At 40.8% G+C, this 26,708-nt stretch overlaps 1 protein-coding gene across 1 annotated transcript in view; it reads right to left on the minus strand.

Annotated features, from left to right (window-relative positions):
- Positions 1 to 557: 557 nt before the first annotated feature.
- CCNB3 (cyclin B3) overlaps positions 558 to 26,708 on the minus strand; it is a 60,061-nt gene continuing 33,910 nt past the window's right edge. The window contains exons 6-11 of the mRNA XM_054566362.1: positions 26,056 to 26,148; positions 19,075 to 19,212; positions 15,802 to 15,957; positions 4,078 to 4,227; positions 853 to 986; positions 558 to 630 (exon numbers count right to left, since the gene is read on the minus strand). Of these exons, the coding sequence (XP_054422337.1) occupies positions 558 to 630; positions 853 to 986; positions 4,078 to 4,227; positions 15,802 to 15,957; positions 19,075 to 19,212; positions 26,056 to 26,148 (744 nt within the window). The remainder of the gene's footprint in view (positions 631 to 852; positions 987 to 4,077; positions 4,228 to 15,801; positions 15,958 to 19,074; positions 19,213 to 26,055; positions 26,149 to 26,708) is intronic.

The raw sequence follows: 26,708 nt of genomic DNA on the forward strand, positions 1-26,708 counted from the left end.
GGAAGAAGGAGAGAAAGCAAGGAACCTCAGATAGGGATCAAAGGGTATTGGTCCATATCTGAACACAGAGGCCTGTCTGTCAAGTAGAGGTCTCTCTTCTTGGATTGGGCACCACCACCCAATCCTGCACCCAACCCCCAAGGATGCTCTTTCTGCAGACCCGTCCATCAATTCACACCTAAATCAACTCAATTCCTCTTCACCTGAAGTGAAAGCTGCCAAAAGAGAAGGAAACTGGATAAGCTAGACATTGAGGCACAGCCTTTACTAGACAAGAGAAAAACATCTGCAGTGCTTCTGAGCAATAAGAGGGGAGATGAGCCATTTTAACAACAAATATCAATTTTTTAATTATATTTCTAAACAAATACTACAACAATTTCTTCTCTTTCATAAAAACTTAAATATTTATAACATTGTCATTTTTGGAAAAGACAAGGAGTAAAAATGAAGAAAAGTGATCAAAAGACAAATTCAAGGACAATAAATATAGCCTAGGTACATGTCAGCGTGTCTCTGGTAGCTGCTTTCAGAGTTCCAGGCCCTCAGTTTGAGAATTAGCAGGAGTTCAAAATCTCCTCCAGATTCCACATGTCCAAGGGGGGGATTTTGGTGACTTCCAAGAAGAGCCTGCAAAAGGAAGAGACATCTGGTCAGTGTAAAATAGGCCGAAGTCAGCAGGCTTCATGGAATGAATGGGACATAGGGTCCTTGGTTCCCTATCTTGCTTAAACCCTGGGACAGAAAGTAAGGTAAAAGCTACCTTAATCTTTCTTTTCCCTTAAGTGAGGATAGTCTGGGCCTCCCCATGACTGAACACAAACCCAACCTCAGCTAGGGCTTGGTACTTGCCTGTGAGAATACTTGGAACGCACAGCCTTGAGCCTATCATCGCAAGAACGCAAAGTCAGCAGTATGTTCAGCTTCTTGACCAAGGGGTGAAGATCAGAGGTCTTGTAGCCACTGTAATACTCCAGGGTAGAAGCCTGGAAGAAGCAACATAAACAGTGACTTTTACAAGAGGAAGCAGACACTTCCTCTGTGTCTACTGTTCCAAATCCAAACTTCCTATCTACGATATAGAAAGAGAAGAGAGTCAAACATTTCAAAGACTCATACCTCACAGACACTAACAAATAATTACAGGAGAATAGGTTCCAGTCACAAACTAGTAGTATGGCTATATCTCTATGTACCTGTTGGATATTAGCCTTGGTCATAGATATTCAGGTAAGCTGAAACCCACCACCAAAGAATCCAAGGAACACGACTGACTTTATAATTTACTCACTCTCAGGTCAAAAGTCAATATCCAGGCAAACCTCAGAACACATAAGATCCCAACTCAACAGCCACTTATTCATTTTCTCATTCAATATTAAGGATGCCTATTATGTAGCAAAAGCAAAATAGCAGAGTATTTAAGAGCAAAGGTTCTGGAGGTAAATTGCCTGGGATCAAATCCCAGTTTAACAAATAGCAGGACTTTAAGCTGGTCATTTAACCTCTTGTGCCTCAGTTTCCCAATCTGCCATATGAGGATACTACAGTAATTACATTATAGGATTAAATGAGTTAATATATACAAAGCACATGGAGCACAGCATTGTACATGGTAAGTGCCTAAATGATGCTAGCTAGGATTAATAATATTACCAAGCCCTGTGTAGGATGCTGAGACTATAAAGATGACTAAAGCTTCCCTCACTTGAGGGAGCTTAATGAGGGAGACAAACATGCACAAAGAAAATTACAAAATGAGTGGGAAATCCCACTATGGAAGTGAGCATGGGGCACTAGAGGTACAGGGCAGCAAGACCCACAAATTTTGGCCAGGAGAGTCACAGAAAGCTTCATAGAAGAGGGAACATCTAGAATAAGGGTTGAAAATGGTAGCTCCACAAGTAGAAAAAGGAAGATTTATCCAAAATGCTGTGATTTTCTAGAAGTATCTTAAGTTAGCCCTGTCTGGTGTGGCTCAGTGGCTTGAGTGCCATCCTGTGAACTTAAAGGTCACTGGTACGATTCCCAGTCAGGGCATATGCCTGGGTTGCAGGCCAGGTCCCCAATAGTGGGTACGCGAGAGGCAACCAACTGATGTTTCTCTCCCTCTCTTCCTTGCTTCTTCTCTCCCTTCCCCTCTCTCTAAATATAAATAAATAAAATATTTTTAAAAATAAAAGTATCTTAAATTATTTTCCCAAACTCCCTTTTAAAAAATCTTACCTGGAAGCCCAAATATGTTACCTGGAATTGGGGGTGAGGGCTAAGAAGCCCACCAATTTGAATCTATTTATTTTATAATGGCCTCTGAGACACTTCTGCAAGAATCCCAGGGCTCTATTGAATAGTTTGAAAACCATTGCCACAAGCTGAGCAGGGGAGTAACATGTGGTAACACATTATATTCAATGTGTTAAATAAGATTAATGGCCCCAATGTCACTGCATCAGTTCGGGCTCCAATGCTTCACCTTGACTATTACAAAAACTTACTTACCAATGTTGCCACTTTTACACTATCATCTAGTATACCTTCTATACTGCTATACCAGTTTTTCCAAAACACATGCAGGGGTATGTCACTCCCCTGCCTAAAAACTTCCAGTGCCTTAGTAACAAAATGGGTCTCTAAGCATGACATCAAAGGTCTCTTACAATCTGATCACATCCTGCCATTCTGGCCTCATCTCTCCCCATTACCTATTCATATAGCCTCTGCACTATCCATAGGAAATGTCTTATTCTGCCCCTAATACATCACACTTTTATTATTGCCTTCATGCCTCTTCAGCTATCATTCCCTCTACCTACATGTCTCCTCTCACAGCTTCCTTTCAAGACCCAACACAAAAGTCACCTCCTTTGTGAAGCCTTTCTTACACATAGAAGCAGGATGTATATCATTGTGGATTGTGGAACCAGACTACCAGGATTAAGATTAGGGCTGACATTGAGCTGATACTCTCTGATAAAATCATGCCAAGTATTAAAACACTGAAATATTTCTATACTGATTGGCAAGTAGTTTGTTGCCCTAAGCCACTCAATTATCCTCATCAGTACCTACTAGACTTCCCCAGGATCCATGGATGAAAGCCTGGCTCAGCATGGGGCCTCCAGACCATGGCTCCATAGCTATGGCCACACCCATTCTGATTATACAGTATGATTGTACACCATTCCTAGCTCTGCCTCTCATTAGCAAAACATGGTAATTTATTTCTTATCTATAAAATAGGATAATATTGATCTTGTAGGAATATTGTGAAGATTAAATAAGTTAATACATAGTGCTTAGGTCACTAAGCACTCAACTTATAAACACAACTGTTAACCGAGTTCTTTCTCAACACACAAAGACTTTCTCCCAGTAGTTGTGGTTCCAGGATTTCTAAGTTGAAGGGTCTTACAAGTGGTTGGGAAGAGTATGCTCATTTGCAAGCATACTCTTTCTATTTGGATTGCATGTTACACTTAAGTAAAAATTAATAATTATCTGATGTTGCTTTTCACAATTTTTTGTGAAATTAAGAAAGCATCAAATATGAGTTTTATTGTACTGAGGAAGGAGGCTCTGGGGGCCTTCCTCTTCAGAAAAGGACACTATAGTATACCTATAAGTCTCCTGTTATACACGTAGACATTTGCTTTCACTACTCTGTTCTCTGTGTCAGTGCTTTTCAAACCCTGTTCCTACAAGCTCCCTCAGCGGGCAACCTTGTTGAAGGGACTGCAATGGGCAGAGGTGGATTAGAGTCAGGTAGGCCCACCCCAGCCCTGCTGCAACCAGAATAATTCCATATTAGTCTGTTTTGTCATATCAGACTTTCAGGTAATCTTTCCTTGGAACAAAGGGTACTATGACTAAGAAAAATGGAATAAAATACTTCAAAAAATTGCTGTAGAAACCCTTTAAGCAGCTAGGACCCTATGATATCGAGATGTCAAAGAATTCCTAACTGTGGGTACACAGCAGCTTTGTCACAGAACCTCCCACAGCCCAAATTTACACCTTCCTCCTGAGCTGACCCTGTTCTTCTGAATCCTTATCCTGTGCCCCTAGGCAAGTGTTTACCAAGTGTCCGAGATTCTTCATGTAGAGGGCCAGAAGGAAGGAAGCAGCAGCTAGTTTGGAAGCCCTTTCCTGGATATAGTCATATTCTTGAAGAGTCATCTCACAGATGAAGCGGGATAACAATATTGTATTCATGTTGACACGGAAACACTAAAGGGAGCAAGAAGACTAGTTCAGCAAGCAATTCAGAAAACCAGAACTAAGCAGAAGACCCCCTGTATCCACTCTCTCCAACATCAACTCCAATGGCTCTCTGCATAAACAATGTACCTCTCCTGCCATCATGATTCATACTAAGTCACCCTACCCTTAAAAGTACAGAATCTTAAGGCATGGTGGATTCTGAAATCAGCAGTGGGATTCACCACCTTTAGGGATTTTAACCAAATTACCAAGTGTGCTTGTGGTACCTTCCCATCTACTCTTTCTATAGAAGTCATCCTTTGAAAAGCCAAAGCCCTCCAACTGTAACTTTGCACCTGGTTCTACCCTGAGGTGTTCCATGCTCCAAAAGAACTCCTTTCCCCTCTCTTGTTTTTTTTTTTAATTATAATGTATAACACAGAGAGAAAAAGTACACAACACTCATTTGTAGAATGCAATGAATAATTATAAAGTGACCTCCCCTGTAACCAATATGGAGGTGAAAGAAGAGAACTTTGCCAGCATCTCCCCCAAACTTCTCACATGTCCCTTCCTGATTTTCACTTAATTGAAATAATAAATATAATTGTTTTTAAGATTTTATTTATTTATTTGTTTGATTGTTTGATTGTTTATTTATTTTTAGAGAGAGGAAGGAAGGGAAAAAGAGAGGAATGGAAACATTAATGCATGGTTGCACCTTGCGTGCCCCCTACCGGGACCAGGCCTGCAACCCAGGCATGTGCCCTGCACTGGAAATCAAACCATGACCCTTGGGTTCGCAGGCTGGAGCTCAATCCAGTGAGCCACACTAGTCAGGGAAAATATAATTATTTATATGAAACTGATATTTATATGAAACTGATACATTATTGGAAAACTTTAAGCATGCTTGAAGCATTTGGGTATAGAAATCTACTTTTTCAGCAACAAACATTATAAAATCTACATACTATTTCTAATAGAAATTTAACGTTCTAATTGACATGTGCCATACGTAGAAAATGTGCAACAGATATCAAATATTTACACAAAAAGAATGCAAAACATTTCACTATTTTGTGGGGTTTTTTGGCACATGTTAAAATAATATTTTAACCCTTGCTGGTGTGGCTCAGTGGATTGAGTGCTGGCCTGCAAACCAAAGGGTCTTGGGTTGGATTCCCAGTCAGGGCACATACTTGGATTGCGGGCCATGCCCCAGTAGGGGGCATGCAAGAGGCAATGACACAGTGATGTTTCTCTCCCTTTCTCCCTCCGATCAACTTTCTCTAAAAATAAATAAATAAAAATTTTTAGAGACACCAAGATGGCAGAGGAGTGAAGGAGAGTCACACTGACCTCCTCCCAGGACCAATCTGGAATTACAACTAAATTGCAGAGACATCACCTGGAACAAATAACCGAACAATAGCAAGAGAGGAGCCTTATAACCTCAGACAGAAGAATCAGCATTAGTAAAACTTAACTGCCACTTATCCTGGTCTCTGGCAGAGGTGGGGGCAGAGTGGGATGGAGATGCCTGAGGGGAGACTTGGGAAGGAGGCTTTGGGGAGAGAACTGAGAATGTAGCTAGAGGGGTCCCAGTGCTCACTCATCCCCCATACAGCAGCAGCCATCTTACCCAGGCAGACCACTCCCCTGAGTGGCAACAGCAAGAGGACAGAATAGTCTCACCACCAAGAGGGACTCTGCCTTGGCCCACAGTGCTAAACTCTGACTGTTAAATACCAAGTGGCAGCCACAGATAGTAGATCCCTGGCGAAAGGGGGCACAAAGTGGTCTAGAAACATTTGAGGAAAGACAGGAGAGAGAGGCTTTGGGGAGCAAATGGAAAGAGTAGCTGGCGGGATCCCTGTGCTGATTTGTCACCTAAATATCAGCAACCATCAGGTTCAGGCAGACCATTCCCCTCAGCTGCAGCAGCATGAGAGAACCCAATACCCCCACCCTCAGGAGGGACTCTGCCCGGCCCTGTGGTGTATAAGCCGACCTGTTGAGTGCAGAGAGACTAGACTAATAGCTGAAGTAGACAGCCATAGAAAGTAGATTCCTAAAAGTCTTCAACAGATGGCCTAAGGTCAGACAGAGTCAACACCTGACATCATCAGAAGTAGATCCAGAAAGAAAAAAACTGGTCTCCTACCATAGAAGTTCACACCACAACGTCAAGAAATCAAGACAGATCAATTTAAGAAGCAGAAGCAAAAAAGAAGTCTCACAAATAATGGGAAGACAAAGAAACACCCCCCACTCATAGGGAAAGGAGGAATTGCCAGAAAGAGAACAAAAAGAAATAGAAGCAAGTAAACTATCAGATATTGAATTCAAAACATTGGTTCTAAGGAAGCTCAATGAGCTCTGTGAGCTCAGAGAGAATTACAAAAAACTGCAGGGAAACTACAAGGAACTTACTGCAAACTGTATCAGCATGAAAAAGGATGCAGAAACTAACAATAAGACACAAGAGGAAATGAATAATACCATTTCTGAATTGAAGAACACAGGAGAAGGAATCAAAAGCAAGCTAGATGAAACCAAGGATCGAACCAGCGAGCTGGAGGATAAGGTAGAAAAAAGCTCCCAGAAAGAGCAAGAAAATGAAAATAGACTCAAAAAGAATGAAGAGGTGTTAGGAAAAATGTAGGACAACCTGAAACATAATAATATCCGTATAATAGGGATACCAGAAGGAAAAGAAGAGGAGCTACTGATAGAGAACCTGTTTGAAAAAGCAATGATGGACAACTTCCCTAATTGGAGGAAAGAAAAAGTCACATAAGTCCAGGAAGCACAGAGGGTCCTATTCAAGAGGCACCCAATGAGGCCTCATCCAAGACACATCTTCATTAAAATGGCAAATATCAAAGACAGAGAATCTTAAAGGCATCAAGGGAGCAAAAGGAAGTAACATACAAGGGAGCTCCAATATGGCTAGTAGCTGACATCTCAACAGAAACACTACAAGCCAGAAGGGAATGGCAGAAATATTTGAAGTCATGAAAAGCAAAGGCCTGCAACCAAGACTGCTCTACCCAGCAAGGCTCTTAATTAAAATGGAAGGCGAAATAAGGAGTTTCCCAGACAAAAGAAGGCTAAAAGAATACACCTTCCGCAAAACACCATTGTAAAATATACTAAAAGGACTGCTTTAAGAAGATGAAGAAAAAGAGTCTATGAATACCCAGTTCCTTTCAATGTCACCAATACTTGATATTACCAATATTTTTAATACCTATTAACCTGATTGTGAAAATTACATGCTATTTTGTTACTTTATTATTTGTTGAAATGAAACCTGCTTTTGTATATTTCTTGCCTATTTCTATTATTTTTAAAAAGCTTTAAATGACTCTTTGGTATTCTTTATCCATATTTTGATTAAATGTTTGTAGAATATTTTTCCCTAAAAAAAAACTATTAACCCATTTTTAGATGTGTTGCAAATACTTTCCTATTCTATTACTTATCCTTTAACTTTTTTATATGTATATTACTGTATAGACTTAAGTGTTTAATATAGTCATATTGTCAATGTTTTACTTTATAGCTTCTGGGTTTCAATATTTTACTTCAGGGTAAGAAAAATATTATTTTAAATTTTCTCCTAAAACTCCTTAGATTTTACATATTGATTTTTAACTCACCTGATTATTGTTTGTATAATGTGTGAAATAGTGCTCTATATTTGTTTTATTTCAATAGTGGTCCATGCACCTTTTTTTCTTGAATAAGCCTTATTTTACCCATTGATTTGAAATATAACCTTAATCATATATTACATTGTTAGACAGATATATACGATTGTTTCTAGAATGCTCATTATATTTCATTGATCTACTTGATTATTTCTGTACTGGTGTCATGTTGTTTTAATTGCTGAGACTTTATAATGTTTTTAAATTTTTAAATAATTTATAATGGATTCTGACATTTAACAAATAAATAAATAAAATCAATCTGCACTTTTAAAAAAAGAGAGAAGTGACTCCTACCTTTTGCAACAACATGGACTGAACTGGAGAATATTATGCTAAGTGAAATAAGCCAGTTGGTGAAAGACAAATACCATATGATCTCACCTATCAGTGGACTCTATTCAACAAAATAAACTAACGAAAAAAATAAACCACAGGCATGGAAAAATGGAGCAGACTGAAGGTGACCAGAGAGGATGGGGAAAGAGGACAATGGTGGAAAGAAGGGGAAGAGACTACACAAGGAACATGTATGAATGACCGATGGACATGGACAACAGAGTGGAAATTGAGTGTGGGAGTGGGGCAGGGTGTGTGGGATGGGTGGAGGAGGGCAAAGGGGGAAAAATTGAGACAACAGTAATAGAATAAACATGATTTTAAAAGAATAAAAGAAATAAAAATCTTTAAAAAATTGTATTTCAGGTATATTGAATTAAATAAAATATAATATTACAAATTTTCGACCTGGGAAACACTGGAACAATAGTGGGAGAAGGGCCTTGGAGCTGCGGACAGTGGATTGGACTCTCACACATTCCAATGGGTGAGAAGTGCGGTGGAGGCTCAAGAGGGTGGGCTGGGTGCCGACGGGCACTAGCACCAGAGGGACATTGAAATAGCCAGTTAGCTTCTCCCGAGAGGAACGGGGTCTGAATCATAAATAGGGACCCCTAAACTATAGCAGCTAAAACCAAGAAAATACAGACAAAATGCAATCCCGAAAAGCTTAGGGGCGCTCTGCCAGAAACAGGTGGCTGGGGATGCAAAGAGACATTTAAAGGGCCAACGCAAAAATTGCAGTGGCAGCCGCCCCCCTTGATCTCTGGGTAGAGGCAGCAACAGGGTGGACTGGTGCCTGGGGAAAGATTGGTGAGGAAAACGTTGTGAAGAGAACTGACATGGTGGTCGGCGGAGCCCCAGTGATAACGCACCTCCCACTCTGCAGCTACCATCTCCCTCAGACATAAGGGAATCAATTAACCTGCTTTTTGTGCACTCTGCACACAGCTTGTACGTGTGTGAGCTGTAGGACTGAGTGCAGACTGGCTGGGAGAGCCTTGAGGAGAGATTGGAGATGGAGGCATTGGGGAAAGAATGGGAGGAGGTACCGGGGAGTCCCGACTCCCTCCCCGTTCTGTAGTCTCCATTGTGGGCTAGAAAGGCACGCCCCCCAAGAGGCAGTAGCTGGGCACCCACGAACCAGAAAGCTCGTGATTGAAACGCAGTCTGCACAGGGGATGGATCCTTGGCCGAAGGGGTCATGGAACTGCCCAGAGATCCCTGAGGAGAGACTGGAAATGGAAGCGTTGGGAAAGAACAGGAGGAGAAACCGAGAAGTCCTGACTCCTTCTCCTTGCCGTAGTCTCCATTGTGGGGGAAAAGGTCACAACCCCAAAGAGCCAAAAGCCGAAAAGTACACCTAGACATCCCAAAACCACCCAGTGCAGTCATGCACTTACTCCCAGTGTCCAGCAAGGGTTGGCGAGTGTGTGTGTGACCCGTGGGGGCTGGTTAACATTTGCACGGGCCGGCAGGGCCTCCCACAGATTGGCACCGATATGGCCTCCGAGGGAGTGCACAGAGCGGCAAGGGCAGGTGTGAATTGACCCACCTGGCCTGCAATTGCGGAGTGGCTCATAGAATTAGTAGATCCCGGGCTGAAGGGGTCACAGAGCTGCCCAGAGTCCCTGGAGAAGAGACTGGAGACAGGATTAACCGGAGAGTCCTGGAGCTGACTTCCTCCCATTTCCGTAGTCTCCATTTGGCGAGGGCAAGCAACGCACCCAAAGAGCCAAAACCGGAGAAAACACACAATAGAAGACCCTAAACTGAACAGTGCCGGGGAGCCCGCCGGCCAGGGGGGCCAGATGAGTACGCGAGGTCGCGAATAAGCCCCCTGGTCTGGGGCAAGTACTCGTAAGCCCAGGCAGGCGGGGGATCCTGCCACACCGGGGAGCGCACTCAAGGAGCTGCCGTGAGAGTGCAGAGCGATCCCAAAAAATAGCCCAGCCCTGACCGAAGGGGTCACACAGCTGCCCCAAGCAGGAGTCAGACACAGACAGTAGACTCCTGGAAGGCTCAAACAAACAACCCAAGGTCATATAGGGTCAACAAGTAACATCATCAGAGGCAGGCCCAGAAAGAAAAGTAAAGGGAAAAATGAATAAATGATTACATAAAAAGACCCATCTACGACAATAGAAGTTTAATCCACAAAGTCAGGAAATATAGACAGCCCAATTGAAGCAGAAGCAAAAATAAATAAATAAATCAGTAAATTACTTAACAGACTCTCACAAAAATGGGAAGAAAAAGAAGTTCCCCCCAAATGAGTAGAAAAGGGGACTCCCCACAGAGAGAGCTAAATGAAATAGAGGCAAGGGGTCTATCAGATATTGAATTTAAAACAAGTTTCTAAGGAAGCTCAATGAGCTCAGCCAGCTCAAAGAGAACTATGAGAAACTGCAGAGAAACTATCAGGATCTTACAACAAACTATATCAACCTAGAAAAGGACATAGAAACTATCAAGAAGACACAAGAGGATATGGAGAATACCATTTCTGAATTGAAGAACACAGTAGAAGGAATCCAAAGCAGGCTGGATGAAGCCGAGGATCGAATCAGTGAGATGGAGGATAAGGCACAATAAAGCTCCCAGAAAGAACAAGAAATGGAAAAAAGACTGAAAAATAATTTAGGGAAATGCAGGACAACCTGAAATGCAATAATATCTGTATAATACAGATACCAGAAGCAGAAGAAGAGGGGCAAGGGATAGAAGACATCCTCGAAAAAATAATGATGGAAAATTTACCCAATTTGAGGAGAGAAAGGGTCTCATGAATTCAGGAGGCACAGCGGACTCCACTCAAGAGGGACCCAAGGAGGTCCACTCCAAACACATCATCATTCAAATGGGAACTATCAAAGACAAGGAGAGAATCCTCAAGGCAGCAAGGGAGAAAGAGAAAGTAACATACAAGGGGGCCCGGATACACCTAGGAGCTGACTTCGCAACAGAAACACTACAAGCCAGAACTGAATGGCAACAAATGTTCCAAGCCATGAAAAGCAAGGGCCTACAGCCAAGGCTGCTCTACCCAGCAAAGCTCTAAATTAAAATAGAAGAGGAAATACAGAGTTTCCCAGACAAGAGAAGGCTAAAAGAATACATCTCTACCAAACCAGCACTCCAAGATATGCTAAGGGGACTGGTTTAAGCAGATGAAGGAAAAGAATGAGAGAGAGAGGAACACAGGTACAGAGAAAAGATGAGTAAGTTTCTATCAGTAATATCTCTCAGGGTGAATGGACTAAATGCCCCAATCAAAAGACACAGGGTAGCTGAATGGATAGGAAAACATGACCCACACATATGCTGCCTACAAGAGACCAATCTCAGAGCAAAAGACCTACACAGATTAAAAGTAAAGGGATGGAAAAAAATATTCCATGGACATGGACAAGAGAAAAAGGCCAGTGTTGCCATACTTGTATCAGACAAAGTAGATTTCAAAACAAAGGCCATAAAGAGAGACCCAGAGGGGCACTTTATAATACTTAAAGGAAGAATCTCTCAAGAAGACATCAAAATTGTAAACTTATTATGTTCCCAATATAGGAGCCCCCAAGTATATAAGGAAATTGTTGGATAACTTCAGAAAAGATGTATACAGCAACACACTGATAGTAGGGGATTTCAACACCCCACTGTCAAAAATGGACAGATCTTCCAAACAAAACATTAATAAAGATATTGTGGCGCTGAATGACGCACTGAATCAAAGAGACTTAACTGACATATATAGAACCTTACATCCCAAAGAAGAAAAATACACATTCTTTTCAAATGCTCATGGCAGTTTTTCAAAGATAGACCACATGATAGGACACAAAGCAAACCTCAGCAAATTCAGGAAAATTGAAATAATACCAAACGTTTCCTCGGACCTCAAGGGCTTGAAACTGGAAATCAACCTCAAAGAGAAACTTCAAAAACCTGCATACTCATGGAGACTGAACAGTACACAATTAAACAATGAATGGGTCAATAATGAGGTAAGAGAAGAAATCAAAAAATTTCTGGATACAAATGAAAGTGAACAGACAACAGTCCAAAACCTATGAGACACAGCAAAGGCGGTCCTGAGAGGGAAGTTCATAGCAATACAGGCTTACCTAAAAAAGATAGAAACATTTCAAATAAAAGACCTAACACTACAACCTCAAGAACTGGAGAAACAACAACAACACATAAATCCCAGAGCAAGGAGAACGAAGGAAATAGTCAAGATTAGAGCAGAACTGAATGACATAGAGACGAAAAGAACAATTCAAAGGATCAACCAATCCAGAAGCTGGTTCTTTGAAAAGATAAATAAAATTGACAAGCCTTTAAGCAGACTCATCAAGACAAAAAGTCAGAGGACCCAAATTAATAATATCAGAAATGAAAGAGGAGAAATAACAACTGATACCACAGAAATACAAAGGAGTGTCAGAAACTACTTTGAACAGTTATATGCCAAGAAATTTGAAAATCTTGATGAAATGGACAAATTTTTAGAAAAGTATAATCTTCCAACACTGAAGGAGGAAGAAACAGAAAGCTTGACCAGACCAATAACAGCTCGGGTAACTGAAGCAGTGATCAAGAAACTCCCAGCACACAAAAGCCCTGTGCTGGACAGTTTCACAGGAGAATTTTACAAAACATTTAAGGAAGAGCTAACCCCTGTCCTTCTCAGACTATTCCAAAAAATCTAAGAGGAGGGAAGACTCCCAGACTCTTTCTATGAGGCCAGCATCACCCTGATCCCAAAACCAGATAAAAACCTTACAAAGAAAGAAAACTACAGACCAATTGCGCTGATGAACATAGATGATAAAATCCTCAACAAAATATTGGCAAACTGCATCCAGCAATACATTAAAAAGATTATCCACCAGGATCAAGTCAGATTCATCACAGGGATGCAGAGAGGGTTCTTTATTCGCAAATCAGTAAACATGATTCATCACAAAAATAAAAGAAAAGACAAAAACCACATGATCATCTCGATAGATGCAGAAAAAGCATTCGATAAGGTACAGCACCCATTTATGATCTAAACACTCAGCAAAATGGGAATAAATGGGGCATTCCTCAACATAATAAAGTCCATATATGAAAAACCTTCAGCCAATATCATACTCAACGGGCAAAAACTGAAAGCTTTCCCACTAAGATCAGGAACACGACAAGGATGTCTGCTTCCACTGCTCCTTTTCAACATCGTATTGGAAATCCTAGCCACAGCGGTCAGACAGAAGAAAAAGATAAAAGGCATCCAAATAGGAAAGGAGGTAGTAAAGCTATCATTGTTTGCAGATGACATGATAGTGTACATAGAGAACCCTGTAGGCTCTACCAAAAAGCTTCTCAACCTTATAAGAGAACTTGGCCAAACAGTGGTATACAAAGTCAATATTCAGAAATCAAAGGCATTTTTGTACACCAGCAACAAATAGAAGAAGAAGAAATCAGAAAAGAAATACCATTTGATATAGGAAGAAGAAAAATAAAGTACCTAGGCATAAATTTAACCAAAGAGGTAAAATACCTGTATGCAGAAAACTATACAACACTGAAGAAAGAAATTAAGGAAGACACAAATAAATGGAAGCATATACCGTGCTCATGGATTGGAAGAATTAATATCATCATAATGTCCATACTACCCAAAGCAATTTATAGATTCAACGCAATCCCTATTAAGTTACCAAGGATGTATTTCACAGAAATAGAACAGACATTTCCAAAATTTGTATGGAACCATAAATGACCCCGAAAAGCTGCAGCAATTTTGAAAAAGAAAAAAAAAGTAGGAGGGATCACAGTACCGGACATCAAACTCTACTACAAAGCCACTATACTCAAAACAATCTGGTACTGGCACAAGAATAGACCCATAGACCAGTGGAACAGAATAGAAAACCCAGAAATAAGCCCAGGTCTATATGGGTATCTAATGTTTGACAAAGGGGGCAGAAGCATAAAATGGAGCAGTAATAGCCTCTTCAACAAATGGTGTTGGGAGAGCTGGACGACTACATGCAAAAAATTGAAATTGGATCATCAGTTGACACCATACACTAAAATAAACTCAAGATGGATAAAAGACTTAAATATAAGTCACAACACCATCAAAGTCCTAGAGGAGAACATGGGCAGGAAACTCTCAGAGATCCCACACAGCAATTTTTTCACTGATATGTCTCCTAAAGCAGGGGACATAAAGGAAAGAATAAACAAGTGGGACCTCATCAAAATAAGAAGCTTCTGCTCGGCTAAAGAAAACATCAGCAAAATGAAAAGGGAGCCAACCGTATGGGAAAATATATTTGCTAATGATACATTAGATAGAGGTTTGATCTCCAAGATATATAAAGAACTCACTCGACTCCACTCCAAGAAGTCAAACGATCCAATCATAAAATGGGCAAAGGACCTGGGCAGATGCTTTTCCTAGGAGGAGATACAGTGGGCCCAGAGACATTTGAAAGGATGCTCAGCATCACTAGCCATCAGTGAAATGCAGATCATAAGCCATCATGAGGTACCACCTCACACTGGTCAGAATGGCCATCATAAACAGATCCACAAACAAAGGTGCTGGCGAGGCTGTGGAGAAAAGGGAACCCTAGTACACTGTTGGTGGGAATGCAGACTGGTGCAGCCACTGTGGAAAGCAGTGTGGTATTTCCTCAAAAAGCTGAAAATGGAACTGCCTTTTGATCCCGTGATTCCTCTGCTGGGACTATACCCTAAGAATACCAAAACGCCAATAGAAAAGAACCTATGCACCCCAATGTTCATAGCAGCACAATTGACAATAGCCAAGTGTTGGAAGCAACCTAAATGCCCATCAGTAGATGATTGGATCAAAAAGTCATGGTACATATACACAATGGAATACTATGCAGCAGAAAGAAATAAAAGAACTACTAAACTTCACGACAGCATGGATGGAACTGGAGAGCATTATACTAAGCCAAATAAGCCAGAGGGCGAAAGACAAATATCATATGATCTCTCCCATAAGTGGATCCTAACCAACAATACAAAGATGCAAGGAAAATAAGACCAGCAACACTGAAAGGAAAAGAAATCAACAGAGCTGAGAGGGAAGGAGGGCGGGGCGGGGAAAAGGAAGTGAAGGGGAAAGTAGGAACATAGAGCAAGGACTCATGGATAAAACCAACGGGGAAGAGTTGAGGGAGGGAGGGAAAGAGGGAGGGGGCAAGGGAAAGTGGTGGGTGTTAGGCAGAGCCAAATGTATTTTAAAAAATAAATTAAAAAAGAAAAGAAAAAAATATTATAAAAGAATCTTCTGTCCCTCTTGTATTCTCCCCTCACCTCAAAACTTTATAGGCATATTTTGCAAATATCCAATTTTCTTCTTCCTACACTTCATAAAGTTTTTCAATCTAGGAGGATGGATTGAAGAAGAAATTCCTCTGTCCCAGTTGTCCCTTTCCTTCTCCCAGCACTCAGACAGGTCCTCTGGGTATGGAGGAAACAAACCCAGCAGGAATATGTGAGTCCTCTCTCTTACCACAGAATATCTGCGCAGAAAATGATAGGCGACAGGAATGTTGATATCAAAATCTAGGGTTTTCAAAATGTTGATTTCCATGGCAAGCATCTCATCTCGCTGATAAGCACCATTACAGATGTACAGGAAGTTATCCAAACTAGGTGGGCAGGACTCCTACAGGTAGAGAGAGGCAGTCATAACCAAGCCAAGACAGCCCACTTCTCTCTGCTTGGAGATCAAAGGCAGAGAGGGAGAGGGTGAAGGATTGGAGGCAATGACTTTCTGGGAATAAACCTTCAGGTCAGTTCTGAGAGCCAACTTCTGGTTGATCTGAGTGGTCCATCTGAAAAACACAATCAGAGAGACAGGAGAGATCTGCCTCAAAACTGCACCACTAGAGAAATGATGGGGCCTCGGGAGATGGATTCTTACAGTGTTTGAAACACAAAACATGGCACAAGGACCGGGATCAATGATGTCTCTTCTAATGGGTGTGAGGCATGAATGGGAAATCTAAGGCCTGCTCTGGAGGAAGGAAAGAAAAGAGACCACAAAAACAGGGACTAGACATGGAAAATAACCCTCATTGTGTCCTAATCTAAGGAAAAAAAATAAGGATTCTTGGGAGGGGGCTGTGCTGGGGTAACAGGCAGTGAGAAAGATGCAGACAGGCACAGAGGGAGCCAAGCAGTCCTTGGCTTGTAGTCCTAAGCGAAGACTGAAGACAAAAGTGGGTGGGAGGATGTGCATGAGGTCTAGACTGGGAAGATCCAGATCAACCCGAAAGTGATTAGAACCCTGTCTGGGAGCAGTTTCCCATGTCCTGGCCTCTACAGACTGAACCTTGGTTTCGGGGAGAGGACTGGGACGCAGAAACACCACTGTATCTTTTCCTAGATGCACCCACCTACCCACCCCACTCTTGTTCCCAAACTTCCATCTCTCTGTTTTCAGATCACAAACTAGACCAACCCTCTGGTTTTTCAGACAGGAAATTGAGACCCAGAGAGAAAAAGTAACTCAACAACCTAGTGGTAAGACCAGGGCAAGAAACTCTCCCTTTCATTGCTCTAATCACCGGCTCCTTCCTTTCTTCTCTTCTTGTACTATCTCTACACCTCCCCTTGTGAAAGTCTTTCTGTACTTCTCAACCCAGTGAGGGGAAAATACTCCTTCTCCAGAACACTTAGAAGAGGCCATTCATCCTGGCAACCAAAAAAAGGAGTGCTTCTGGTTCCAATATTTACTGAAAAGTGCCCCATCCTACTCTCCTCCTCCCTCCTCCTCTATAGGGGCCCCAGCTGCTTTTTTAACACCCTTGAGGCTGATGCATAAAGTACTTGCTCAAAACATAAAAAGCAGCTCTAGGTAGGGAAAGGGAGAGGAGGAAGGGGAGGAAGGAGACAGGGAGGAAAGAAGAGAGAAGAGAGAGGGAGAGGGAACAAGGGAATGAACCAGGGATTACTGAGTGAGCAGTGCAGGAAATGAGTAAGAAAGCAAGGGAAAGCATGAGGGAAGTGGAAGGGAGAGAGGGAGAAAGGGAAAAAGGAGGCTAGGGAGAAAGGGAGGGAAGGACAATGGAAGAGAGTAAGTAAGAGTATGTGAGAGGACATAAGCAAGGAAGCGAGCAAGAGAGGGGGCTGTCAGAGAGGGGGCAAAGAGTAAGCATGGAGGAGGGAGAGCAAGGGAAAAACAGGGTAGGGAAGGAAGTGATCCAGAGAGGGAAACAATGAGGGAGAGAGCAAGGGAGTGAGGGAGAAAAGTGAGAGGCAGTATGGGAAGTAGAAGAATAGAGAGTGAGGGCGGTCAGTAAGAAAGGAAGGGGTAAAAAAGGAGAGGAGAGAAGGAATTAGCATAAAAGAGGGGAAATCAGCAAGAGAAAGGGAAAGCCAAGGAGGGGGAGGGAACAAGGCACAATAGAAGCAAGGTGGGGGAGGAAGGGATAAGAAAGGAAGAGAGGGAGAGAGGATGGGATGAAGGGGAGAGAGTTAGCAAGGTAAGGGGAAAGAAAGGAAGGGTGGGACTAAAGGTGGGAGGGAGAAGCATGGAATGTGACTGAGTGAAGGAAGAAGTAAGGGTGGGAAGGTGGCAGGGAGGGAGACAAAGGAGTAAAGGATGTAACAAAAATGGGCGGAAAAGAGGGAGGAAAGACACTAGTGAGTGAGGGACGGATGGAGCATGGAATGGAACCAGGGAGCAAGTGAGCAGGTAAGGGAGGGAGCAAGAGAGGAGCCAGAAAGGGAGAGAAAACACCATAGAGGAAGGGAGCCCAGTATGGACTGAGTGAGTACACAAAGTAGGGATGGAGGGATCAAGGGATGGATTAATAGAAGACTGGAGAAAGATTACTAGAGAGTGAAAGCATAAGTGAAGTGAGGGCAGAAGTGATAGAGGACAAGGGTGAAGTGAGGGAAAGGGCAGCAAGAGAGGGAGGGGAAGAAGGATGGAAATAAGGAGCAAAGGAGGGAAGGTTGGAGATAGGGAGGAAGAAACTGCCAGATGTAGGTGGGAAGTGAGTGAGCAAAGGAGGGAGAAAGGCAGGAATCAAGTTAGGAATAGAGCTGGGGAGGAAGGGAGCAGACAGAAGAACACAAAAACAATCCCACGGTTCTTAAGTTCTTTGAACTCAATAAAAGTGGCTACTACCTCTCTGCTCCTAAACCCTAAGGTTTCACAAAACTAGCTAATCTGAAGGAAAAATGGGAGTTGAACAAGATCATTAGGCATCTAAAGAAGGGGAAAGAATCAGAGAAATTAGATAGATTATGGTTACGAAGGAAAGTTGAGCTACTTGCTTTTATACTGCCACTTCAAAAATAACAGTTAACCTGGACTCACTACCAGGCGATTTTCTCTTAAGTATCTCCAGCACCCAAGTTTGGAAATTCTCTCTTACATATGCAATTCAAGGTTCCACAAGATGGAGATGGAGTTGGTGGAAGGAGAAAAGGGGTGGGGGCAGAGAATCATGGACCAAAATGAAGCTTTAAAAAGAACCATACATTGAATTATGCATATGCCCACGTACACATATCTTAGAGAAAATGGAAGAACCTTGTTGATGCCAGAGAACAAATATAACTTTCCTGCTGGGGAAGACAGACAAAAACTTGCTAGATAAAGTTATTTTATACAGACTGAGGTACAAATATATGCAAACATATATACATGTGTGTATATGTATGTAATATATATACATACACATATATACATACTCATATACACATGCATGTGACTTGAATAGAAATCTGATTGATTAGCTTTCTCCAGGTCCTATGGACTCAGGCTCACCTCAAATTTTGCTGCAATCATAAAAGCAGTGGAACCAAGGAGTTGTAGTTTGTCTTTCTTGCATGTTACCTTCATAAGATAGTGATCCACCAGCTTCACTGCCAAGTAGAGGGTCTCATGACTCACCTCAAAGGAAATCTGGAGGAATACACAAACAGGGCAAAAATCTGTATATTATCCAGCTCCAAAATCACATCCAGATAAATTTAACAACCTGGTCTGTAGCATTGAGAACAAAAAACACCAGCTGAGATCCTGCTCTGAATACAGGAACAACTTTAGATAGGTGCCTGACTATATCTCCTGTGCCTTTGAGAACATTGGCATTTTCTACATTTAGGAAAGTGATCAGTCTTATAAATCAGAGAGAAAGAGAGAGAGAGAGAGAGAGAGAGAGAGAGAGACTCTGCCTTTTCTATGAACACACTGAATGAACACACCCTCTCTCCTTGATCTCCGATACATACTTAGATTCTTGTTTTCCCCCATTTGCTACTACCTTATACAGTGAATTCCCAAAAGAGATGATGTTTATTTAGCTCTGAAATATAGACAACTTGTTTGCTTATTTATTAGTTTATCCATCTATTACTATCTCTTCCCAACTAGTTAAGCTATTAGAATGCATAGATTCAGAGCAAGTAAAAATAGCACCATTTGGAAGTGAGGGGCTGAAGAAGCCAGACAGATTAAAGCATTAGTAGTACAATCCTCCTTTCCTTCTTTTATATATCCTTGTCTTGCCCTCACGAATTCCAAGAAACAATCTCCAATAAAAGTAGTCCCAGAGGATGGAAGGATTGAGCAAAAAGGAAAAAGGATTTCTGCACATGGACAACAGTGTGGTGACTGGTGAGAGGAGAGGGCCATAAGGAAAATAAATAGTAATGGAAAAAAATACAATAAAGATTTTTTTTAAGTAGTCCCAGAGTTAGTGCTGGCCTCTATAGCAGCTTTGTGAAAATTATAAAAAAGTTACCCTCTTTGGATGAATGCAGCCCTGAAGGCGCACAATGTCTATATATAAGTTAGCAAAAGGTGCCCCTGTCTCAGGGCATAGCAGCCCCACAGCCAGAATGCACAGCCTGACAAATAGTATGAGCTAGATTCCACTGTCTATTTTTGCTTTGGCTGGAGGCAATGCGTAGCCACAATTTGCACTGTACACAGGGGTCCTACCCAATCTTGATGCTCTTTCTCACAACCCCTTAGGTTCTTAGGGCTTGAGAACAATAAAATGAGTAAGTCTGATACCTCAATCAATGCTTGAACACTTGTTTTAATGTCTCTACCAAATAGTTGGTCAGTTCCTGCCATAGAACCTCCAAATATAGCTCAATCTCTCTTTGAATAGTTTTAACAAAAAATTCTTCCTTATATTGAGTAATAATCGCCCTCCCTGAAATTTTCACCTACATCATTGGGAATCCATTGTATAGGCTACTTTTACTGAATGGAGCCTAGCTGGCCACAACATATGTATGTCAATAAAAAGCTTTGGAGAAATGGGTGTATATTAGCATACGCGAATGATTATCAGAAGGTTGAATATATTGGTTCATCAATAGATACATTATGTTTCTGAATAACAGAAACACTAAAAAGTTGTTCCTGTTGTTCATGGGACATGGCCTTGGATACTCTCAGAAATCTGCCTTCATTAGTTTCCTATTGCTATAATAAATTACCACACACTTAGTGGCTGAAATCAACACAAATTCATTATCTTACAGATCTGGAGATCAGAAGTTCAAAATAGGACTCACTGGACAAAAAAAAAAAAGTCAAGGTGTTAGCAGGGCTGAGTTTCTTTGTGGAGGTTATGATGAAGAATCCCTTTTCTAGCATCTAGAAGATTCCTGCATTCCTTGGTTTGGGGTCCCTTCCATCTTCAAAGACAGCAATTGCCAGCCAAGTCTTTCTCATACTACATCATTTTCTGACTCCTTCTTCCACATTTAAGGACTCTCGTGATTACCCTGGGCCCACTTGGATAATCCAGGGTAATTACCTTATCTTTTAAAAATATTTTTGATTGTTATTACAGTTGTTCCAAGTTTTCCCCCTTTGCCCCCCTCTGTAAGTAACCCCCCTTCCCCCAGCAAGCCTCCCCATTAGTTTATGTGCATGGGTGATGCATATAAGTTCTTTGGCTTCTCCATTTCCTATTCCATTCTTAAGATCCCCCTGTCTATTTTGTACCTACCAATTATGCTTTTTTAATTCCTGCACCATTTCTCCCTTTTTCCCCCTTTCTCCTCCCAGCTGACAACACTCCAAATGATCTCCATACCTATGATTCTGTTCTGTTCTGGTTGTTTACTTTGTTTTTTTAATTCAATTGTTGATAAATATGTATTTATTGCCATTTTAGTGTTCATCGTTTTAGTCATCTTCTTTTTCTTAAATAAGTCCCTTTAACATCTCATGTAATAATGGCTTGATGATGAAAAGTTCCTTTAGCTTTACCTTGTTTGGGAAGCACTTTATCGCCCTTCAATTCTAAATGGTAGTTTTGCTGGATAGAGTAATCTTGGTTGTAGGTCCTTGCTTTTCATCACTTTGGATGCTTCTTGCTAGTCCCTTCTAGCGTGCAAAGTTTCTTTAGAGAAATCAACTGATAGTCTTATGGGAACTCTTTTGTAGGTATCTCTCTGCTTTCTCTTGCTGCTTTTAAGGTTCTCTCTTTACCTTTAACCTTCAGTATTAGAATTATGATGTGTCTTGGTGTGGTTCTCTTTGGGTCCACTTCTCTGGGACTCCGTGCTTTCTGGACTTGTATGTCTATTTCCTTCATCAAATTAGGGAAGTTTTCTTTTATTATTTTTTCAAATAAGTTTTTAATTTCTTGCTCTTCCACTTCTCCTTCTGGCATCCCTGTGATTTGATGTTGGCATGTTTGGAGATGTCCCAGAGTCTTCTTATACTATCCTTGTTTTTTTGAATTCTTGTTTCTTCTTTCTGTTCTGCTTGAATGTTTATTTCTTCCTTATGTTCCCAATCATTGATTTTGATTTGAATCCCAGCTTCCTTCCCTTCACTGTTGGTTACCTGTAGATTTTTCTGTATTTCACTGAGAGTAACCTTCATTTCTTCCTTTATGCTATGCCATACTCAATGAGTTCTTCGTGCATCTTGATCACCAATGTTTTGAACTCTGCATCTAATAGGTTGGCTATTTCCATTTTGTTTAGTTCTTTTTTCTAGGGTATCATTCTGTTCTTTCATTTGGGCCATATTTCTTTTTTCTCCTTAATTTGGCAGCCTCCCTGTGTTTGTTTCTATATATTAGGTAGAGTCTAGATCTAAAAGTCTAGAGTACTTTAAGTAACAAAAGAAGAAGAAATAAACTAAAAGTACATGAATAATTACATCTCACTTGAGGGGCAATTAATAGATCAGATTAGCCAAAAGGTTGGTTAACTAAATAATGACTATATCTATATAATGGAACATTATACAATTGTATAAAAGAATGAGGTAGATCTATATTTAAAAGGAAAGATTACTAAGGCTTATTTTTAAGAGAAAAGAGCAAGTTTCAGAACAATATGTACAGCAAGACCTAGTCACATAAGAAAAATATCTTAACCCACACTCATTAAAAAGCTGTATTCTATATGTTCATATATGCATGTATATGTATGCATTTATGTGCTACTCATACATTTAATATTTTTAAAGAAAGGATAGCCAAATAGTAATAAAAGTGATAAGACACACAAAAAAGGATACACTGTAAACTATAGTTGCTACTTCTGAGGAATAAGAAAAAAAGGAAAAGGGTTGTTGACTTTATGCAAACACACACAAACACACATATGCAAATAGATATGAATACATACAAAAATACTATAAATATGTGTTCACTTTGTAGTTTAAAAAAAAGTATGGGGTGGAGGGGTTAAGGTGAGATGGAGGTGGTAAAGGATTGCCAGGATAATCAATTAAACAACAATAATTATGGGTGGTTCCCACATTGCTTTCAGACTTTGATAAGTTAAGCAGAAAAAATAAATTAGCGAGGAAGAAGGACTTCCAGCCAAGATGAAGGCATAGGTATGTACACTTTGCCTCCTCACATAACCAAAAGAATGACAACAACAAATTTAAAAACAAAAAGTAACCAGAACTGCCAGAAAACTGAACTCTGTGGAGGTCTGACAACCAAGGACCTAAAGAAGAAACATTCATCCAGACAGATAGGAGGGGCAGAGACAGGCAGCTGGGTCAGAGAGGACGTGTGGTAAGGGAGCAGCTGGGCAGACCAGGAAGTCCCACATTTGCCTGCAGATAAACTGGGAGGAACAGCTGGGGAGTGAGACAGACTGTGAAACTCAGGGTTCCAGTTCATGAAAAGAAAGCCTTGAAACCTCTGGAAGTAAAAATCTGTGGGGGTTGCGGTGGCAGGAGAAACTCTCAGCCTCACTGGAGAGTCCGCTGGAGAAACACTTGGGGTCCTAAAATGTACACAAACCCACCCACCCAGGAATCAGCACTAAAAGGGCCCAATTTGCTTGTGGATAGCAGGGGAAGTAACTGAAAGCCAGCTGAGAGCTGAGCAAGTGGCATTGTTCCCTCTTGGACCCCTCCCACACACACAGCATCACAACAACAGTGACCTGAGTTGCCCCACCCTGGTGAATACCTAAGGCTCTTCCCCTCCCATCCTAACAGGCACACTGAGACAAAGAAATGCGGAACAAATGAAAAAACAAATCAAAGCTCCAAAAATAGAACTAAGTTACGATGAGATAGCCAATCTATCAGATGCACAGTCCAAAACACTGGAGAACTGGATGCTCACTGAACTGGTTAAGCATGGTCACAAAATGGAGGAAAAGGGGAAATAAAGAAAAATACACAGGAACCCAACAGTGAAGGGAAGGAAACTGGGACTCAAATCAACGATTGCAGCAGAAGGAAGAGATAAACATTCAACAAGAACAGAATGAAGAAACAAGAATTCAAATAAATGAGGAGAGGCTTAGGAACATGAGACAACTTTAAACATTCCAACATCCAAATCATAGGGGTGCCAGAAGGAGAAAAGGAAGAGTGAGAAATTGAAAACTTATTGGAAAAAATAATGGAGAATTTCCCCAATCTGGCCAAGGAAATAGACTTCCAGGAAGTCCAGGAAGCTCAGAGAGTCCCAAAGAAGTTGGACCCAAGGAAGCACACACCAAGGCACCTCATAATTACATTACCTGAGATTAAAGATAAGGAAAGAATTTTAAAAAGCACCAAGAGGAAAGGATGCAGATACCTATGAAGGAGTTCCCACAAGACTATCAGCTGATTTCTCAAAAGAAACCTTGCAGGTGAGGAGAGGCTGGCAAGAAGTATTAAAAGTCATGCAAGGCAAGGACCTACATTCAAGATTACTCTATCTAGAAAAATTATCATTTAGACTGGAAGGGCAGATAAAGTGCTTCCCAGATAAGGTCTAGTTAAAGGAGTTCATAAGCACCAAGCCGGTATTATATGAAATGTTAAAGGGAGTTATCTAGGAAAAAGACCAAATCTATGAACAGTAAAATGGCAACAAACACAACTATCGACAACTGAACCAAAAAAATAAAAACCATAAACAAATTAAGCAAACAACTAGAACGGGAACAGAATCATAGAAATGGAGATCAGAGGGGAGGGAGAGGGGGAAGAATGGGGAAAAGGTACAGGGAATAAGCAGCATAAATAGTAGGTACAAAATAGACAGGGGGATATTAAGAATAGTATGGGAAATGGAGAAGCCAAAGTACTTATATGTACGACCCATGGACATGAACTAAGCAGGGGGAATGCTGGTGGGAGGAGGGGTGCAGGGCAGAGGGGAATAAAGGGGAAAAAATGGGAAAACTGTAATAGGATAATCAATAAAATATATTTGAAAAAAAGAATTTGATAAAATAAAAGTTTTAATTAAAAAGATTCAATTTATCATTCCAGTTCATAGAGATATTTTATCTCTCTTATGCACTTATTCCCTCTCCTTACTCCCAGTTTCAATTACCCATGAATGAAATGAGTAGATCTTCTCTGTTCTCTGTTCTCATCTACACTGCTAATAAAAATGTTGATCAAAACAAAGTCTGCTACCAGTCCACTAGAAATCTTGTTCTATCTTGGTAATGATTAACAATCTTTGGGATCAATTTTATTTATGTAAGATCTCCCCAGATTCTACTCTTTTATAGTTTACTACTCTTCATCATTTCCATAAATTGAGAGATATTTTCATGCTTTGCTGATGTCCAAATCTACGACATTTCCCTGGTGTGTCACTCCAAAGTGAGCCTGAATCACTTCTCTGGCACTTAAAGGATATTACACTATAGTACCTTTTCTCCCCAATTATATAATAACATTCTGCTGAGCATGGACTATGCCTTATATTTCTGTGCAAACTCCATAGCAATCCATTCAATCCCATTCATTTACAAACTATTTATTGACACCTTAGTATGTGCTAGGTACTATTCTGGGTTATCTTTCCTTAGTATAAAGTGATAAATATTCATAGCAGTATTCCCTCAATAACCAACCCTGGACTAACAGCTACTTGCCATGTTTGGTGCTATACTGTACTTCATATTATCTATCCCACCCAAATTTGAAAGACTTTGTCACTGACCACTATCCAAATCACTAGATATACTTTTACAAGATTTTAAGAAGGATTAAACTACCATACCATCATTGCCTTTTCTACACATAATTTCTCCTTTCACTGGTTTCTCATAGTGTCTTATTTATAACATTCTTATATTACTTAAGTGTATTCTACTTTGTATTGCAGTTATTTGTCCGCATGTCTTACCTTGCCCCTTATATCAAAAGTTTCCCAAGGGCAGGACCCATGGCTTATTCAGCTCTGTAGACCCAGTAAATTTTTACCAAATTTGGACCCTGGCAGTGCTGAATGAATAATTGATAAACAGAATAGCAGCTCCCTAAAACAGGAGTTGCCGGGCTCACCTGCACATCCACCAACCAATTCACAAGAATGGCCCTCATGTTACTGCTGATGTCACTCTGCCTGTTCATGTATTTTTTAAGTATGAACTTTTCCTGGTGACAATAAGAAAGAAATGTTAATAAACAATTCTTGTAGTTCCAAAATTGTAACTTAGGAAAAAATGTTTGCAACTAATATCTCAGAAAAAAAATTGTAACAACATAATTAATTCCTTTATGGTTTAACTCATTTTCAGCTTGTTATCTAATAGGGGCAGATCAAAGTATTCTTTTCCAGACAAATTCCAGTTATCCTTGGAAAATGGACACACATGATATTCAAGCATCAGGGTGGATACTAAGGAGTTTGGTGGGGGGGGGGCGGATATGGGTAGGAACACACGTATGACTATAGATGAATACCAAAAGGTTCTGCCCACTTTGTGCAATTCAATCTAAAAGCACAATACCATGCTATGCGGAGCAATGTTTCTCAAATTTTAATATGTATATGTACTACTTGGGATCTTTAAAATTCACATTCAAATTTAGAAGGTCTGTGGTAGGTCCAGATTTCTGCATTTCTAACAAAATCCCAAGTGAAACTTATACTGCCGAGCTAAGGCCCACACTTCTGGTATTGCAAAGTTTTCTTTCACTTCTTCTAAGGTATA

The sequence above is a fragment of the Pteronotus mesoamericanus genome, unplaced genomic scaffold (genome assembly GCF_021234165.1).
Source record: "Pteronotus mesoamericanus isolate MK-2021 breed Mesoamerican mustached bat unplaced genomic scaffold, CSHL_Meso_final contig_173, whole genome shotgun sequence".
Classification (NCBI taxonomy): domain Eukaryota; kingdom Metazoa; phylum Chordata; class Mammalia; order Chiroptera; family Mormoopidae; genus Pteronotus; species Pteronotus mesoamericanus.